The sequence below is a fragment of the Hemitrygon akajei genome, chromosome 30 (assembly GCF_048418815.1).
Source record: "Hemitrygon akajei chromosome 30, sHemAka1.3, whole genome shotgun sequence".
Lineage (NCBI taxonomy): Eukaryota > Metazoa > Chordata > Chondrichthyes > Myliobatiformes > Dasyatidae > Hemitrygon > Hemitrygon akajei.
The window spans coordinates 25141409-25159739 of record NC_133153.1 but is presented as its reverse complement, the minus strand read 5'-3'; the positions used below and the strand labels follow the sequence as shown (position 1 = coordinate 25159739).

General features: G+C 38.5%; 1 protein-coding gene and 1 non-coding gene across 2 annotated transcripts in view; both read right to left on the bottom strand.

The window, feature by feature from the left end:
• ap4e1 (adaptor related protein complex 4 subunit epsilon 1) overlaps positions 1-18331 on the bottom strand; it is a 63155-nt gene that overhangs the window by 17689 nt on the left and 27135 nt on the right. Inside the window, exons 10-15 of the mRNA XM_073033151.1 lie at positions 18061-18170; positions 17657-17796; positions 16187-16299; positions 14987-15105; positions 13285-13587; positions 12464-12578 (exon numbers count right to left, since the gene is read on the bottom strand). Of these exons, the coding sequence (XP_072889252.1) occupies positions 12464-12578; positions 13285-13587; positions 14987-15105; positions 16187-16299; positions 17657-17796; positions 18061-18170 (900 nt within the window). The remainder of the gene's footprint in view (positions 1-12463; positions 12579-13284; positions 13588-14986; positions 15106-16186; positions 16300-17656; positions 17797-18060; positions 18171-18331) is intronic.
• On the bottom strand, positions 1736-1843 carry LOC140718950 (U6 spliceosomal RNA). The gene has a single exon (XR_012096839.1). It is a non-coding gene; the product is annotated as a U6 spliceosomal RNA (small nuclear RNA).

The following is an 18331-nucleotide window of genomic DNA, read 5'->3' as shown; positions in this document are numbered from 1 at the left end:
AGAGTGACAGCTGGATATGCACGAGTCATATTTAAGCCAGTTTTCAGTTTTTCTGCAGGCGGGAATTGCTCTGGTCTTCCCACGAGTGGTATGTAATGTTCCCTCTGAAGTGTATGCATGCACACATCTTTTACTACTAGCGCACAAAGGAATTTAAACTGTGCACAAAAGGTTATCACCATCTACCTCATCGGCATGTTCAGTATATAATCACGATCATACACAATCACATAGAATCAGAATCAAGTTTATTATCACTGGCATGTGACGCAAAATTTGTTAACTTAGCAGCACCAGTTCAATGCAATACATAACCCAGCAGAGAGAAAAAATAAAAACATAATAATAAATTAGCAAGTAAATCAATTATGTATATTAAATAGATTTTTAAAAACATGCAAAAACAGAATACTGTATATTAAAAAAAAAGTGAGGTAGTGTCCAAAGATTCAATGTCCATTTAGGAATCGGATGGCAGAAGGGAGGAAGCTGTTTCTGAATCATTGAGTGTGTGCCTTCGGGCTTCTGTACCTCCTGCCTGATGGTAACAGTGAGAAAAAGGCATGCCCTGGATGCTGGACGTCCTTAATAACGGACGCTGCCTTTCTGAGACACCGCTCCCTAAAGATGTCCTGGGTACTTTGTAGGCTAGTGCCCAAGACGGAGCTGACTAGATTTACAATCTTCTGCAGCTTCTTTTGAGTGTATTTGTTGACATGCCAAATCTCTTTGATCTCCTAATAAAGTATAGCCGCCGTCTTGCCCTCTTTATAACGTCGATATGTTGGGACCAGGTTAGGTCCTCAGAGATCTTGACACCCAGGAACTTGAAGCAGCTCACTCTCTCCACTTCTGATCCCTCTATGAGGATTGGTATGTGTTCCTTCATCTTACCCTTCCTGAAGTCCACAATCAGCTCTTTCGTCTTACTGACGTTGAGCGGCAGATTGTTGCTGCAGCACCATTCCACTAGTTGGCATAGTATATGAGAAATAAGACGCATTAATGTGTATTATTCTTTTTCTTTTAAACAATGAACAACAAACTGGATTTGACAGATTACTATCCTCGGAATACCTTCTGGTTTACCTCTGCTTAAAAATTCAGAGCCCACATGTTGTCACTGGGCAAAAAATTGCACAGTGGAAGATTTTTGCGCACACTGGTCATTACAAATTAGAGGGAAGAATGCTGGAATGCGGTGCAGTCCGTCACCATACTTTTTCAGACAGCAAATCAGCACTGACAGATTAGAAAGAGAAGCTTCAATCTTATCACCTGTGTCAGAAGGAGCCTAATCAGTTTTCCAGTGCAAATCTCTCACTTTCACTGTCTTCAAAATTATGTCAATTATTTTCTGATGTGGTATATATCAGTCATACATTTCGCTTTAACTGAGCATCATCGAGTTCCACTAAAGAGGCGAGGTAAAGCAAGGCATTGCATCTTTGATCTCTGAGCTGCTATTTTAGACAAAGAATGAGTGACATATTTAAAACATGGAAGGAGAAGCACAGCCAAGGTGCACTTTACGCGGTCAGACCACAAAATCGGTTTAAATCATAACAGAAGCCTGTAATATCATTCTCCTATTTCTACGGCAAGGTGCAGGAAAGAGAGTGAGCTGAAATGAGCATGGAAAATTAAAACATTTAGCTTTGAAGCTAGATTTCCTCCTCAGAGAAAAATATTGTTTTTATAATTCTTTTATAAATAGATCAATGTAGCTCTCTGGAAAAATATTTTAAATAGTTTTAATAGATTTTGTCATCCTTGCACAGGGGCCATGCTAATCTTCTCTGTATCGTTCCAATTTAAGTATATGTGCTGCCGAAGTGAGCACTGAAAAAATATAATAAAAACGTACTTTGTGGTTAATATTAAAATAGATTCCTATAAAAGGGACGTGAATGAGCAACCTCTGCTCTTAGAGTTTAAACATAATTAAGCTTACGTAACTAGAGGGCTAAATTAAATGGTAGACACAAAAGGAATTAAAACTTGTACAAAGAGGGCACTACTCAAAAGAGAGCAAATTGATTTTGATAGGAGATTAAAGGAGTATTTTCAGTGTTAATAACATTTCACAGACCTGCTGAACACGCTGCTGATACTATACTCCTGAAATAATTTTTTGTTTAGGATTCAGCTGTGTACAAAACAGCCTACTGCAGTGGAAATATACCAACCACACAAATTCAAAATCCTTTCTTTCATGGAAATTCTAATTCTGGAACGGATCTTGGACAAAGAGTAACTGTGGTTTAATGAAATCCACATAAATGGTCTCTGGACATTAAATTGTTAATTCAGCTGCATGGAGTAATCAATTCAAGAAAATGTTTAATTCAATTGTCAAAAGAATTTACTGGGTGCAGTTAAGGCAGAGATAGATAGGTTCTTGATTAGCCAAGATATCAAAAGGTATGGGGAGAAGGCAGGGGAGTGGGGATGACTGGAAGAATTGAATCAGCCCATGATTGAATGGCGGAGCAAACTTGATGGGCTGAATGGCCTACTTCTGCTCCCATATCTTATGGTCTAAAAAACTTACTTCTTTTTTGAGTGACGTAATTGGTTTAATTTATGTAATTTCTAAAGAATTTAATTTTGAAAGTTAGTGAAGTTGATGGAACTGTTAAGTGCCATACGTAAGCCTGGCTAGATATCACCTTTTCATACCTGAACCTGCACCGACACCCAGTGCTTCCTCACAAAGCAAATTCAGCGATTTAATTTAAAGCAATGGTATTGATTTTGAAAGCTTTACTGAAAATCAACAAAATACCTATCTATGACAACAAGCAAGTTGCAGAATGACTAAATGTTTTGGATCACTTTCAATAATTCTTGCCCACATAACAAAAGCTATGGACAACATTTTCTAATATCTTTGTTATCTAATACTGAAGGAGTACAGAGGCCCTTTATCACTTTGTGACAACATCTGAAAGAGAATGTTCTCACTAACCAGCAATGCATCTTGAACTTAAAGCCTATTATGATAGCAAACATCCCAGAACTGGGTGACACTGTGGAAATATATCTGTAACCCTGAAGTCTTCATGAATTTATAACTTTTGTAAAATGTAGTGTGACAAAATGGAACCTATGTGATCCCAGAGTGCTTTGCTGGTTTGGATGGAGGCTGACAAGAAGAGTGTGAGAGCGTGAGCATGTGTTTGTTTTATAGCAGGGGGTCTGCTTACGTCTTAGCTATCATGAGGGAAGAAGCCTCAAAAGATAAATGGACTGATTAAAGACAAATGTGATAGATGCAGATAAGAAAGGAATGTAACCATGAGATAGAACAACCTCAAAGACATGAAATTGATGAATTACTGGACTTTGTAAGCATCTAAAAAGAGTTTGGTTTGAGCTGCAAGACTGAAGCTACTTTCCACCATCTTAACGTATGGATGTAGTCATTTTCTTGCAAGTAATAAATGTGCTTATAATTCGATCCGCTCTGAATTTGTTGTAGTTCGTTAGTGTATATTAGAAGGTATAACTGAATGGTGCATAACACTTTGTAAATAAAGCAGGAAGAGAATGCTCTTACTTACCAGCAATTCATCTTGAATTTAAAGCCTGCTACAATATGAAACATCCCAAAACTGGATGACTGTGACCATGTGCTCCGCCTCATTAATCTTATCACTTATAATGGGAAATTATAATCACACTGCACACTAGTGACAAAAAGCAATCAAGGCTGCTACAATAGATTGTCAAAGGTACAATTAAATTGATATAAGTGGCTTGCTGAGTGGTTAAATTTGCAGTGATAATGACTTCAATTTTAAATGGGATAAGTCCAGTACAGAATAATTCAAGCAGACCTCAAGGAACATTGCACAGAGATTTATAATACATGCATTTCTTCCATAAGCCTACTGCAGCCTTGAGTGGGCGTGGGCAGTCAGCAGTAAAATACTTTCTGGCATCTAAATGAAAGGAGACCTTTACCCACAATGAGGGAAAATGCTTCTGATAACGAATGAGGAATGCAAAGCAGGTCATAGGCAAGGTATGTCCAAGTAATTTTCACTGCATGAAGTTCACCTTGCTGGTCTGTACTGCCACATTCCTACCCTAGTAATCATCTGCTCAATCTCCTACCATCCGGCAGGAGATAAATAAACATCTCTTCACGGACATCCAGACAGAAAAAACAGCTTTTCCCCAGGGGCTGTTGTGAAACTGAACAATGCCCCACTTTAGAGTTGTTTGTTTTAAATTCTGTTGTAACTTAATGTCACTCTAGTAACTCAGATGTGATTTTAAATTTAGTCATTGTGTTTTTAGTAATTGAATTGCCAGTACGCTGTTTTGCCCTGAATGGAGAAGCCCTGCAATCTTGTTGACCTCAGCAATGACAAGGAAGGTACAACTAACTCACATGATGCCAGCTCTCACAGTCTGACGGTGAAGCTGGCTTTGTTCCAGTGCTCACACCACTCAGACCTTCTGCTTTTATCATACCTGTCATCTGCCTGCTGAAAAGAGCCGTTTAATAAGCAGAAGTCTCAGGAAAGCAATCAAACCACCTAATTCAAACAGCACCCAAGCTGCCCAGTTCCATACAACAGGTCAGGGTTTATTTTTTGGAAGGAGGCATGAGCTGAAAGTGTCAATTGCACTTAAAATAAGAGCTACTATTGTAACAAATTTTAGAGGTCATTTCTTATCGATCTATTACTTCAAAAATAAGCAACAACAATACAGTCTTATTTTATATCCTCCATATTAAACAGTTCACTTGAAAATTTTAATTACTGCTCTATCCCATTCTTTCACAGTACTTTAATGAATGCTTTACAAGTAAGATTCATCTTTAAACAGAGTTAATTGCCTAGGTGTCATTATGCACTTGTATTTAATAATTCTTTTTTAACAAAATATATTATATTCAAAATAAATTATTCACAATAAACCATTCGATGACTCTCAATCCTTTACAGACATTACCATTACATTCTATACATTTCCACACTTCCAGCCACTCACATTGCACTCTGTTGGTTTATCTTTACACACCATTGTTGAGGGGTATACTCCCCGCCACCCGACCCCTCCCACTACCGTGGGAGTAGAACCCTAAACCGTGGTCCTTCCCCACTGGGCCCTTGCAGTGGCTACACCAAGTTTCAGTGCGTCCTTCAGCACGTACTCCTGCAGCCCAGAATGTGCCAGTCAGCAGCATTCCTCCACGGACATCTCCATGTGCTGGTCGACCATCAAGTTTTGGGCCAACCGACGAACGTCTTTCACCGAGTTGTTGATCTGCTAACAGCACCAGATGTTGTCTCCGTTTGCGTCCCCGGGAACAGCCCGTAGATCAGAGAGTCCTCTGTTACGCAGCTGCTGGGGATGAAGCGTGCCACTAGCCCTTTCATCCTCCTTGACACCTTCTCTGCGAATTCACAGTCTGCAAAGAGGTGGGTCACTGACTCCTCCTCACTGCAGTCCTCCCGTGGGTAGCGGGGTGTGGAGATGATGTTCCGGGTGTATAGGAGGGATCAGACTGGGAGGGCCCCTCTCACTGCCAGCCAGGTGAGGTCTGGCGATGAGGCATTTTGCCAGATAAACTGGATGGTCTGCTCAGGGAACCACCCCACTGTGTCCATCACGTCCTTCTCCTGCAGTGCCTGAAGGACATTTCATGCCGACCACTGCCTGATGGTCCTGGAAGAAGTTCTCCACGAAGGACAGGTAGTGGGGCAACCACCAGCTGACTGGGGCGGTTCATGGGAATGGGGCCAGACCCATCCTTCGCAGCCAGGGCGACAGGTAGAACCTGGGCACATAGTGGTACTTGATGCCCACATATTTGGGTTCCACATACAACCTGATGCAGCCACACATGAAGCTGGCCATCAGGGTGAGGGCAACATTGGGAACGTTTTCGCCCCCATTGTCCAGGGACTTGTGCATGGTGGTCTGTCTGACCCGCTCCATCTTGGATCCCCAGACGAATCTGAGGAGGGCTTGGGTGATTTCCGGAGCGGGGACAGGCCACGCTTGCAGCTCGGAAATTTAGTACAGCAGCCCTGAGAGCACCTCACACCTGACGACCAGGTTCTTGCCCGTTATTAATAGGGAGCTCTATTCAATTAATAATTTACCATTTTGCAGAGCATATTTAAATAAATATGGGGTGGCATGGTAGCGTGGTGGTTAGCACAATACTTTACAGTACCAGCGACCCGGGTTCAATCCCTGTCACTGTCTGTAAAGAGTTCTCCCCATGATCGCATGGATTTCCTCTGGGTGCCTCGGTTTCCTCCCACAATCCAAAGTCATACCAGTTGGTAGGTTAACTGGTCATTGTAAATTGTCCCGTGCTTAGGCTTGGGTTGCTGGGCAACATGGCTTGAAGGGATGGAAGGGCCTATTTCACGCTGTATCTCAATAAAATCTTTTTTTAAATCTTGTAATTAGAAAATTATAAACAAGAAAGCATCTAGGAATATAATAGCCTTCGTAATTTGGTTCAGAAGAAATAAAGATTTTAAACAGGAATTAGTATTGATTCAGTATAGTATGAGCTTCAAGTTGTAAGTAATTCAATATCCTACATCTAATATAATTACTTAATTAAAAAGGTCTCAACTTAGTTTTTAGAGCAGCTGTTTTAGCCAGATGTATATGAATACTCCTTTATGCTATTTTTTCGCAGAAGCTGAAATGCATCATGACTAGCTTGCATCATCAAATTTAGTTACAGCAAAAGCAGAAACCATCAACACTTCACCCTTGACTTTCAACAACAAACCAACAGCTAATAGGAAAGTAGTAAAGATTCTGATTCAAAGTACTAAGACTACATGTGATTCCTGCTAGGCCTGTCTGCGGCAAGATTCTATTGATTATTAATGATTATGATCAATAACCTGTGCAATATGATTAAGTGATTAAGCAATGGTGTTTGAACCAACATTGTTTCTTTACAGTAGGGGCTCCCAACTCGGTGCCCATGGACTCTTTGCTTAATAGTATTGGTCCACAGCATTAAAACGGTTCAGAACCTCTTCTTTATACAGTTATGGGTAGAACAGCTTCATAAAATTCATGACTCATGCTGCCCCTGTAACAACATGACCTTATATTACAGATGGACATACATTTCACTTCTATCAAAGGGAAGAAAAACAAAACTGAGGTGAAATTTTAGATGGATTCAGGGTCAGATTGCCCTGAATATATTGAATTAAAATAAAATATATAAAAATGCACTTCAGAGACTCCCTATAATTTAGTAAAGTTTAAAAACTAAGGCAGCATTACATTTTTCTTTAAAAAAAAACAATGCTCCATCTACAAATAAATACCTTTCGAGACCAATCATTCAACACAAGGCACATTATCTTCTGCACTTCCAATCCAAAATAATGTACAACTGTTCTAACAGCCTGCTTTAGAAGGGCATTATATTTTTAAGACTTAATGCACTTAGGGGTCTCTTCATTTCTAACTCGGTGTCCTGATGACCTGTCCCAGGTATTGTATCTATTTCATGCTCTAGGTTTTGGTGCAGCAGGAATTCAGGATATTTTTTGAACAGGATGTCTCAGGTGATGTCAGTTGGCATGGACAAGATAGAGCCAAAAGGTCTGCTTCTGTGCAGTAAAATTCTGGAGGAAATGGTGAACAGCCAGAGATTAAAGCCCATATCGGTACCAATGACAATGGCATAAAAATGGATGAAATTCTGTAGGCAGACAATGAGGAATCAGGAAAGAGAACAAGAAGAAGGTCCTCAATGGTAATAATCACCAGTTTACTCCCTGTATGTGATTCAGTGAGTATAGAAATGTCAGGATACCAAAGATAAATCGTGTTAGAAGAAATTATGCAGAAGGACTTTAGCTGGGTCCAATGTCCCCGTGGGGAGGGTTACTGTGATGTCCAGTAATAGAAACTCAAAAAGAAATTTAGGTTTATGGCTCACCTAAATAAACAAGTGATGAACAAGGTTGGTGAACTATAGACATCAGTAATCATAAACTGTTATGATTTTATAACCAAAAACTGGATCTTATCCCCTCCCTCAAAAAAGAGTAGAAATGGGTTATAAATACTCCTGGACACAAGGTTTTTAAGAAAGATAATGGCAGGAGAAAGGAAGGGGCAATATTGATCAAGGCCAGTACTGCACAACTGCACTGTCTAGGCTATTCGTTTAAGTCACAACTAGAGGGAAGAATATCAAAAAGCAAATATGCAATGAAATTACAGAGATTACAAAGGCCATATATTGACAACTAGCCAAATACAGTCTGGAATAGTGATAACACAAGTTATAAAGATGGATAGGAGTTTCTGATGTGTTCTTATCAGTGCATTTCCAACTCAATCAGAACGGTGGCATTTTGAACTGGGTTGTGAGTAGTGAGCCAGGTGAAGTGTTAATGGGAATGCATCCAGGAAACAATGTTCATGATGTAATGAAAATGGCTATGGAAAAAGACACCAACTCCAAGATAAAATTAGTCAAATAGAGAAGAGCTAATGTCAATCAAATGAGAGCAGACTTGGTCTAGGTAAACTAGAATTAGGAACTCACTAGGAAAAAGCATGGGAAACTTTTAAGATGGGCAGGTTGCAGTAATGGAAATGATACAGTCCCAAGAGGAAATTGGAAGGGAAATTACAACAAGTGTCTTTACTTCAAGAGGCACTATCAATACATAAAATATACCGAAGAGAGAGTACAGAAGGTAAAATAGGGCAGAAAGAGGTTATAATATTATCAGGTTTTAAACAAAGAAAAAACTAAGCCGATTATGAAACGCTGAGAGATGTTACAAGGAAATGAGATTGAGGGGGAAGAGTTTTAGTAAAGGCTGACAGCAAGATTAAAAGGGAATCAGGAAAAAAATTTCTGTGCCATGTGAACAGGAAGAATATTGAAGGAAAGACCATAAAGGAATGTAAGAACTAGGAGCAGGTCTAGAACCAATGGACCATCGAGCCTGTTCTGGCATTCAATAAGATCATGGCCATTGATTCAGGTCTTCCATCTCCTTTTTCTCCTAAATTAATCCTTAATTCCTCTGCCATGTAAAAATCCATCTATGCCTTGAACCCATTTAACAAGGTAGCCTCTACTGTTTGGTTCCTGGGCACAGAGTTCCAGATTCAATATTCTCAGGGAAAAGCAGTTTCTCCTGATTTCCGTAGTCACAGAGCCATAGAACACTACAGCACAGTTATAAACACTTCAGCCCATGTAGTCTGTGCCAAAACATTAATCTGACTAGTCACAGCAACTTGCACCTGGACTATAGACCTCCATACCCTCCAAACCAAGTATCTATTTAAATTTCTCTTAAATATTGAAAGTGAACCCACATCCACCACTTGAACTGGAAGCTCGTTCCACACTCTAACCACCTTGAGTGAAGCTCCCCCCTCATGCCCTTAAACATTGCACTTTCAACCCTTAACCTCTAGTTGTGCTCACCCAACTTCAATGGAAAAAGGCTGCTTGCATTTACCCTATCTATACCCTTCATAATTTTGCATACCTCTATCAAGTCTCTCCTCAATCTTCTACATTCTATGGAGTAAAGTTCTAACTTTTTCAACCTTTCCCTATAACTCAGCTCTTCAAGTCCCAGCAACATCCTTGTACATTTTCCCCACACATTTTCAATTTTATTTACATCTTTCCTGTAGGTATCTCTAATCTCTAAATTAGAGATCTCTAAATCTCTAAATTCAATGACTTATACAATTTCAACATAACACCCCAAGTTCTGTACTCAATACATTGATTTATGAAGGCCAATATGCCAAAAACTTTCTTTGCGACCCTATCTACCTGTGACCCCACTTTCTAGAGATTCTCTAATCCCTCTATTCTACCGCTCACCATGTAAAACCTACTCTGGTTGGTCCAACCAAAGTGCAACATCTCACACTTGTCTGCATTCAATTGCATCTGCCAATTTTCATCCCATTTTTCCAGCTGGGCCAGATTATGCTGCAGGCTTTGATAGTCTTCCTCGCTGTCCACTACACCCCTAACCTTGGTTTCATCCACAAATTTGCTGATCCAGTTTATCACATCATCCAGATCATTGATATAAAAATGCACTCACCACCAATCCTTGCTGCACACTAGTCACAGGCCTCCAGTCAGAGAGGCAACCACCTACTACCAATCTCTGGCGTCTCCCACAAAGCCAATGTCTAATCCAATTTACTGTCATCTTGAATACAAAGCAACTGGATCTTCTTGACAAACCTCCTATGTGGGACCTAGTCAAAGGCCTTGCTAAAGTCCACGTGGACAACATCCACTGCTTTGCCTTGATCAGCTTCCTCAAAAAATTCTGTAAGATTGGTAGGCACAGCTTACCACTCACAAAGCCATGTTGACTATCCCTGATCAGTGTCTGTCTATCTAAAACTTATATATCTAGTGCCTTAGAATGCCTTCCAATACCTTTCCCACTACTGATGTCAGGTTCACCGGCCTACAATTTCCTGGCTTACTCTTAGAGCCTATCCTAAACAACGGAACAACATCAGCCTCCCACACCTCACCCATGGCCAAGGATGTTTTAAACATTTCTGCTATGACTCTTGAAATTTCTGCACTAGCCTCCCACAGCAGGCATTGGGAAATTATCCACCCTAATTTGCCTCAAGACAACAAACACCTCCTCCTCTACAATCTGTATAGGGTCCATGACCTCGCTGTTACTCTTCCTCACATTTATAAACTCTGTGTACACCTTCTAAGTAAATAAAGATGCAAAAATATCTGCAAGATCTCCCTCATCTCTTTCGGCTCCACTCTGCCACTCTGATCTTCCAGAAGAGAACCAATTTTGTACCTTGCTATCCTTTTGCTCTTAATATATCTGTAGAAGCCCGTAGGAATCTCCTTCATCTTGTCTGCTGAAGCAATCTCATATTTTCATTTAACACTCCTAATTTCCTAGTGTTTTCTTGCATTCCTTATACTCAAGTACCTCATTTGTTCCCATCTGCCTATACACGCTATTCACCATCTCCTTCTTCATAATCAAGTCCTCAATATTTCTAAAAACCAGGTTCCCTAAACCTGTTATCCTTATCTTTTATTTTGATAGGAACATACAAACTCTGTACTCTCAAAAATTCACTTTTGATGGTCACTCACTCAGAAAGTATACCTTTGCCAGAAAACAAGTCGACACTTGCCAGATCCTTTCTGATACCTTCAAAACTGGTCTTTCTGCAATTAAGAATCTCAACCCAAGGACCAGACCTATCCTCTTCTATAATTACCTTGAAACTAATAGCATTATGATCACTAGATGCAAAAGGTTTCCCTACACAAGCTTCTGTCATCTGTCCTGCCTCATTCTCTAATAAGAGACACAGAACCACTCTTTCTAGTTGGGGCTTCTATGTATTAATTAAGGAAGCTTTCCCAAATACATTCGACAAACTCTTTCCCAGTCTAGGAGTCCCAGTCAGCATGTGGAAAGTTAAAATCACCTATAACGTAAACTTACGTTTCTTATCTGTGATTTCTCTACAAATGTGCTTCTCTAAATCCTGCAGTCTGTTGGATGGTCTACAATAACATCTTTCTCCACAACCACTCCACTATCTGTTCTGGCACTCTGGTTCCCATCTCCCTGAAACCCTAGTTTAAACCCCAACTCCCCCCCCCCCCCCACCCCCATGCAGCATTATCAAACCTTCCCATTATGATATTAGTCCCCCTACAGTTCAGTTGCAAACCATCCCTTCTGTACAGGTCCCACCTTAAGCAAGGGAGATGCTGCTGCCAAAACTTCAGTAAAAGAAAGTATACTTGAGATTCAGGATGGTCTAAAATTGATAAATTGGGACAAGTAGAGCTAGATATGCTTAAAATAGATAAGGCACTTGGCCCAAATAAGATGCATCCCAGTCTGCTTAATAAAGGCAAGGGAGAAAATTGCAGAGACTTTCTATAACGACCTTTAAATTTAGATTGAGAATAAAATTATACATTGAAACATACAGTGAAGTGTGTCATTACGTCAACGAGCAAAGCAGTCCAAGGATATGCTGGGCATAGATTGCAAATGTCGCCATGCTTATAACACCAACATAGCATGCCCACAAACTACTAACCCTCACCTGTACATATTTGGAAAGTGGGAGGAACTGAGCACCCAGAGGAGGTCCACACATTCACGAGGAGAATATATGAACTCCTTGCAGATGGGGAAGGGAGGGGGGAATTGAACCCCGATCGCTGGCACCACAGAGCACTGCTAACTGCTGCGCTATCGTGCTGCCTGTGTTAGATTCACGGATGAGTATTGAGTAACCCCAAAAGCTTGGAAATTCAGTTTAAATACAACTTCAACACAAGGTCACTTCTCCGATGAAGTGAAATACTGTGTTAACTCTACTATCTTAAAAAGCCTTTGTAAAGTGAAACAATGTGATTTTTTTTCCCATCTACCTTTTACTTGGGACAACTTCTCTTCTTGCCTTTGATGATGTGGTTTATAAGGTGCAGCTCCACGACCCAAGGCATCGGCAACAAACCCATCAAGAAAAGAGAGTGAAGCATCGACCTAAGCAAGGACACAAGCATGCTTTTGATATTTTTAACCATTTACAAATGTCTTTGCAATTTAAATTCAACACAATGGAGCACAAGTTTCTCTTTTCACAAAGCCTATGTTGGCAGGTTGTTTGATGTTCCCTAGATGACTTCATTTTATATTCATTTTCAATAGTAAGATAATAACCACAGGAACTCAGATAATTTTCTCTCATCCCTTGCCCAGAGATTAGAATCTGCATTGCAAGGGATTCTACCTTCAGATGTGATATTAAACCAAAAACAATTCTGTCTAATCTCTAGGGACCCCTCTCTATCCAACAAGGTCCATCGAGTTCTCCAGACATACTTGGCTCTCATCAAGTCACCATAATGTTGTATGAAAATTGTCTGTCATATTAGCCTATATAATAACAAATGTACTCCACACTAATGTATAGAGGCTCGTCATCTTAAAACACCTTTGAGTAGGAAGTCACTACATTAATGCAAACTTTTTATTCCCAATGTAAAGCCCAACTGGGTTCAATTAACTACAGTACATCACTATTTTATTCAGAACTATACCAATAATGTCATCTGGATAATGAATTATCCAGAAAACAGTAATTTCAGACAAAGTCCTATATTTCACACATCAGACCATGCTCAGTGGTTTTTAGCCTAAACATTCAGTTTTAGTCTTGCATCAAAATATTTAGCCGCAGGAGACTCACCATTATATCATCACAACTTGCATTCAGCGGTAAAACTGCATTCATTAGCTCTCTGTTCTCGACAAGCTGCCCCAACTCAAAACAACACTGTCTCAAACAAGATTCTGTTGAATTCCCAAAACTTTGCATGATTTCAGGTAATGCTTCGACATTCAGTGTTAGATGAGAGAGCTTGGTAATTGCACTCAGAATCCAGGTTTTTGTTTCTAAACTAGCGGCACAATTCCCAAGTAAACAGTGTAATTTCTGTATGACGTCTTCTGGTTTTGTTTCTGTTTTGAGGTAGGAATATTCTCCCAGCACCTGGTAAGTACAGCATAAGAAAACATTTCATTCAATACAATCATTATTTTCAGTTTTTTATGCTTACTTTTGGCTTGCAAATATCTCATCACATGTTCAGATCCCAATCCAGTAATCTACTTAAAACCAACAACTCGTACCACAGCACAAAACATAGACTAGTATGTACAATGCTGTTGACTTGATGTAACAGCATTTACGTAATAGTGCCAAAATATAGTTCAGTGTGATTGACCAGGAATGTGCACTTTATTACTAGTTCATAAAGAGTTGCGAAAATTAAGTAAACTTCATGAAAATAATGTTTAAACAATTAGTAGCTGAACTTTAAAATTCAGAAAGGTCTCATGTAATCTGTACTGAGTCAGCCAATCTTGGACACAGCAATGGTACATGAGCTACAAGTTAAATCAAAAAATAGGGGCCAAAATGGCTAACTTTTCTGCTGTGTGTTATCAATCATCAGGTATGGATGAGCAAATGCTGAAAATCTTAAATAAAAACAGAAAATACTGGAAATTTTGACTTATCCTGTCAGAGTCCTACACATTCGACCCTTTGTTCTCCACATTCCTCCCTCAACTTCTGTCCTAATGGTAACTAATTTGCATCTCTCTTTCTCAGTTCTGACAAAGGATTGCAAATCCAAAACATGGCATGTTAACTCCTGTTCCTTCCACAGCTATTGCCTCATTTGCTAAACTTTTCAGCATTTTATTCTCTTTTTTTTGCAATCTTATAATCAGTGTCTTTAGTAGAATAGTCACTTGCTTAAAATATTCTATTTATTACTCATTACATCTATAGCATTTTCTACTTCTCATGAATGACACAGATTTGAATAAGGTTAGCAGAAAAAGAATGCCAGTTTGATATATACACAGCTTTTTTTAAATGAGTGCACAACATTGAAGGAATGAGGATTGGAGAGATATTGACCGAATGCAGGAGACTGTGAAGGGCTGAGTGGACACTGTGTTTTAGCGTGAATTGGTTGGGCCAAAGGGCTTCTATCCATGCTGGATTGCTCTAAGACTTGGAAAATTATTACTTCACCTTCCAATTGCTGCCTGTCCGCAATGTTTGCAGTATTTTTGTTTACATTTGAGATTTCTAGCACCGACAGCATTTGTATTTGGCGGCACCTTTATTGGTATCATGAGGTAGAACTTAATGTCGCAAATGGTCCACTGACATTACGATTAGAATCATAGGATGGCATCGGTCCATGCAAAGCCAGCCTTTCTTAATTCGCCACGTGTACACATTGATATCCAGCTGTAACCGGTTCCGCTTCCGATGAATATTACAGCATGACTTTAACATACTATCTAACCAAACAACCCTTACTCTGTTGAATTACAAATCTCACTCCATTTCTTTTACTTATTAATCTTACCCAGCTCATAACCTGTAGGAATCTCTGAGGATATTGTACATTGGGCTTTTCCAAAAGGGCAAGATAGGAATTCACTGCATAAAGTCTCAACTGTTTGTCTTCCTCTTCATCATCAAATCCTGGAGGTCAAAAAGCATATTACATTTTAAATATCAAAACTAAGCTGCAAATATACCTATAAAATTTATCTTCCGAAGTCACCTTTGGAAAATATGCAATCTAGGAGTCTAAATGATATCATTGAATGACATGCAATCTACAAAGAATCCTATTGCACCTATAGAAGCAAAACAATAAAGCAGAGCTGCAAGACTAATACCTAATCCACTTACAGCAATTTTTGGGATCATTCCAGAGGAAGCAAGCAAAGTGTCTGCTTCCACCCAACATGTGATAGCTTTTTCCAACTTTACTGGCTAGGAGAGCTATTTGCTACACTGGAAAGAATCTAACCCACCTACTGTTTTTTATTGGCTCTCCTCCATTATGTCATGTCTAAGCTTGGAGAAAATTAGAAGCCGGACATTTGATACATCCTTTAATTTTGAACAAGTCTGGTGACCCTTTATTCAATATTTTCACGTGATTTAATTTATTTTTATTTATTTATTTTTATTTATTCTCTTTGGGGAAAATCCTTATCCATGAAGGTTCGGAGATGACTGGAAGAATGTGGTTTTTTTTCCTCTTTTTTTTTCTAATTTTCTTCTCAATTGGACTGCCCAATCTTTTTCTTTCTCTTTTTTTTGTTTCAGTTTAGTTAGTGGGTTTTTTTTCCTTTATCAATAAAATTTCCAATTTTTTTTTATGATTGCTATGAGGAGTTGTAGTTTTTTTTGACCATTGTATATATAACAGCATAATATTTTACCTATTTGATTTTGACATTATATACTTTCTATTTTTATTATTGCTGTTTATATGTCTTTTATATTATTTATTTGCTAAACTCCTCCTCTGATTTGTAAATTCTTTATTTGAAAATCAATAAAAAGATTGAAAAATAAAATAAAGACTAATACCTTCATCAGGATGATGATAATTGTCCATCAGGAATAAAAGAAAACCAACACAATAAAAGTTTTCCCCACTTTCATATACATGTGATATTTACAAGGAGCGCTGCATCATTTAGAAACATTCCTCATTGATTTAACACTTTCTACTACTGAACTTCAGTAATATTTGCTGTTCTTTTACCTTCAGCCAGTAGTCGCAAGAAGTTATTTGGGATGTCTGGTTGAATCATATCTCCACCCACTGAAAATACTGTATTCATGGTTTGTATAAACCACTCATTACCGGGAGCATATGTTTGTGGGTTGTCAAGGACAAAACAATCTGTTGTACATCTGTGTTTCCTTTTGGTTATGTGACAGGAGATGGAGGGCAGAGATTGGGGAAAGGCATTTCAATATAAAATTGCACTGAATGATGCAGGAAAGAAAATCATTCTGAAAGACATTATTAAATACAAATCTGAAATTAGTATTTTCAATGCTTTTTTTAAAAACACAAAATGATAGATCAGTGCCCACGTATTATTTTCAGCATTTTTTTTTAGTGAGTGATGCAAGTGCAGCACTGTATCCTAGTGCCAGGACAGGCATGGGTGCAGTAACAACTCCAGTTTTCATCCTTGGATACTCTGATTAAAGTATCAACTAAGCTGCATTTTCAATGTCTGCTGAAAAAAGGGAGAACCTGAAAGAAAATCTACTTATATTCAATGACTCCAGTTATTCTACAAACTATCATTTCATTGTGATTTATGATATTTGATACTTCTATCAGCAATGCAAACTGAGAAGTATCGTACAAACTTAAAACTCTCTTTAATCTACTGTATAATGTAGCTATCAAGGACAAATGTACAGAAGTTTTTCCTGAGTAACTTAGATAGATAGATAGATAGATACTTTATTCATCCCCATGGGAAAATTCAACATTTTTTCCAATGTCCCATACATTTATTGTAGCAAAACTATTCACGCCACCACAAAGAAGAGGGCGCTCTCCACAACTGACTTATAGAACATCTTCAGCATCTCACTACAAACATTGAATGATGCCAACCTTCTAAGGAAGTACAGTCGACTCTGTGCCTTGGAAATTTAAAACAAAGGAATTATTTCTCCGGTCTGTATTTTCCCTCCATTTAGTGTTCAAACACTATCCAGTGTTCAAACATTATTTATACATAAATAAGATACAGAGAAACCAAGCTGAAAATACTGCTTCACACTACCAATATAGAAAACTCACGACTGCACACCCTGCAAAATAACAGAAGAATGCAAATTAAAGACATTACTAGATTATTTTCTCACCTTAAACTCATTCAGAATATTCAAATAAACATCTTGTGCCAGTGCCTTATCATTCAGATGATTTTGCTGTTTATTCAAAGTTCAAAGTAAATTGTATCTAAGTACATATATGTCACTACATACAACCCTGAGATTTCAGTTACCTGTTTTCTAACATATGGGAATACTTAAAGTCACAGTTCAACATTTCCAACAGAATAATTAATAACATTTTCAATCAGTGCCAGTGTAGTTCACAAAACAATCTATAATTTCAACTTAAGCATTTCATTCCAATTATGATGAAAAAAATAACCAATGCCCATTTGTACAAATGCACACATTAAATCTTGAAGGATATTTTTCAGCAAGCTCTGCTATTTTGCCAACTAAATTGATGGTGATGTACTCGTCTTTGCTTTGTCTCAAATAGTCCAGCAGTTTCTGCACGATAACAGCTACATTCTGTGCATTAGTGATTCGGTACAGCAGTTCTAGTGTCTGCGGAGAGAGTAAAATAGTCAGACCACAAGGATGAAATGAGGAAAACTGTCCAATCATATATGGAAGAATTAACTATGCATACGTGCACTTTCCACGTACCAGAATCCACCTTTGAAGCCAAATTAAATTAATTTAGAGAAAAAAGCAATAACAGTAAAACTACCTACTGGTAAAGGTTGAATAAACCTTAAATGCTTGAATATTAACAACTATCTTTTTATTTGGATTATCATGCAAAAAGTCCACATCAAAACAACTCACCTCTCTCTTTATAATCGGGTCAGGGTGATCTAAACACTCAATTATTGTCAATTGGTGTTGAAGAACCAGATTTAAATCTTGCTGGATTACATATGTGAGTGCTTTTAATCCTGGAATATTGAAATGCAGAGGTTCACTTTTCAATAGAAATAGTACAATACAAAATAGTAACATACATGAGATTGGAAGATATATTTCAGATAAGATTGTACTGAAAGTACAATTTTATGTAATGTGAAAGTATTCTGGAAAATATTAAAACATAAAGCAG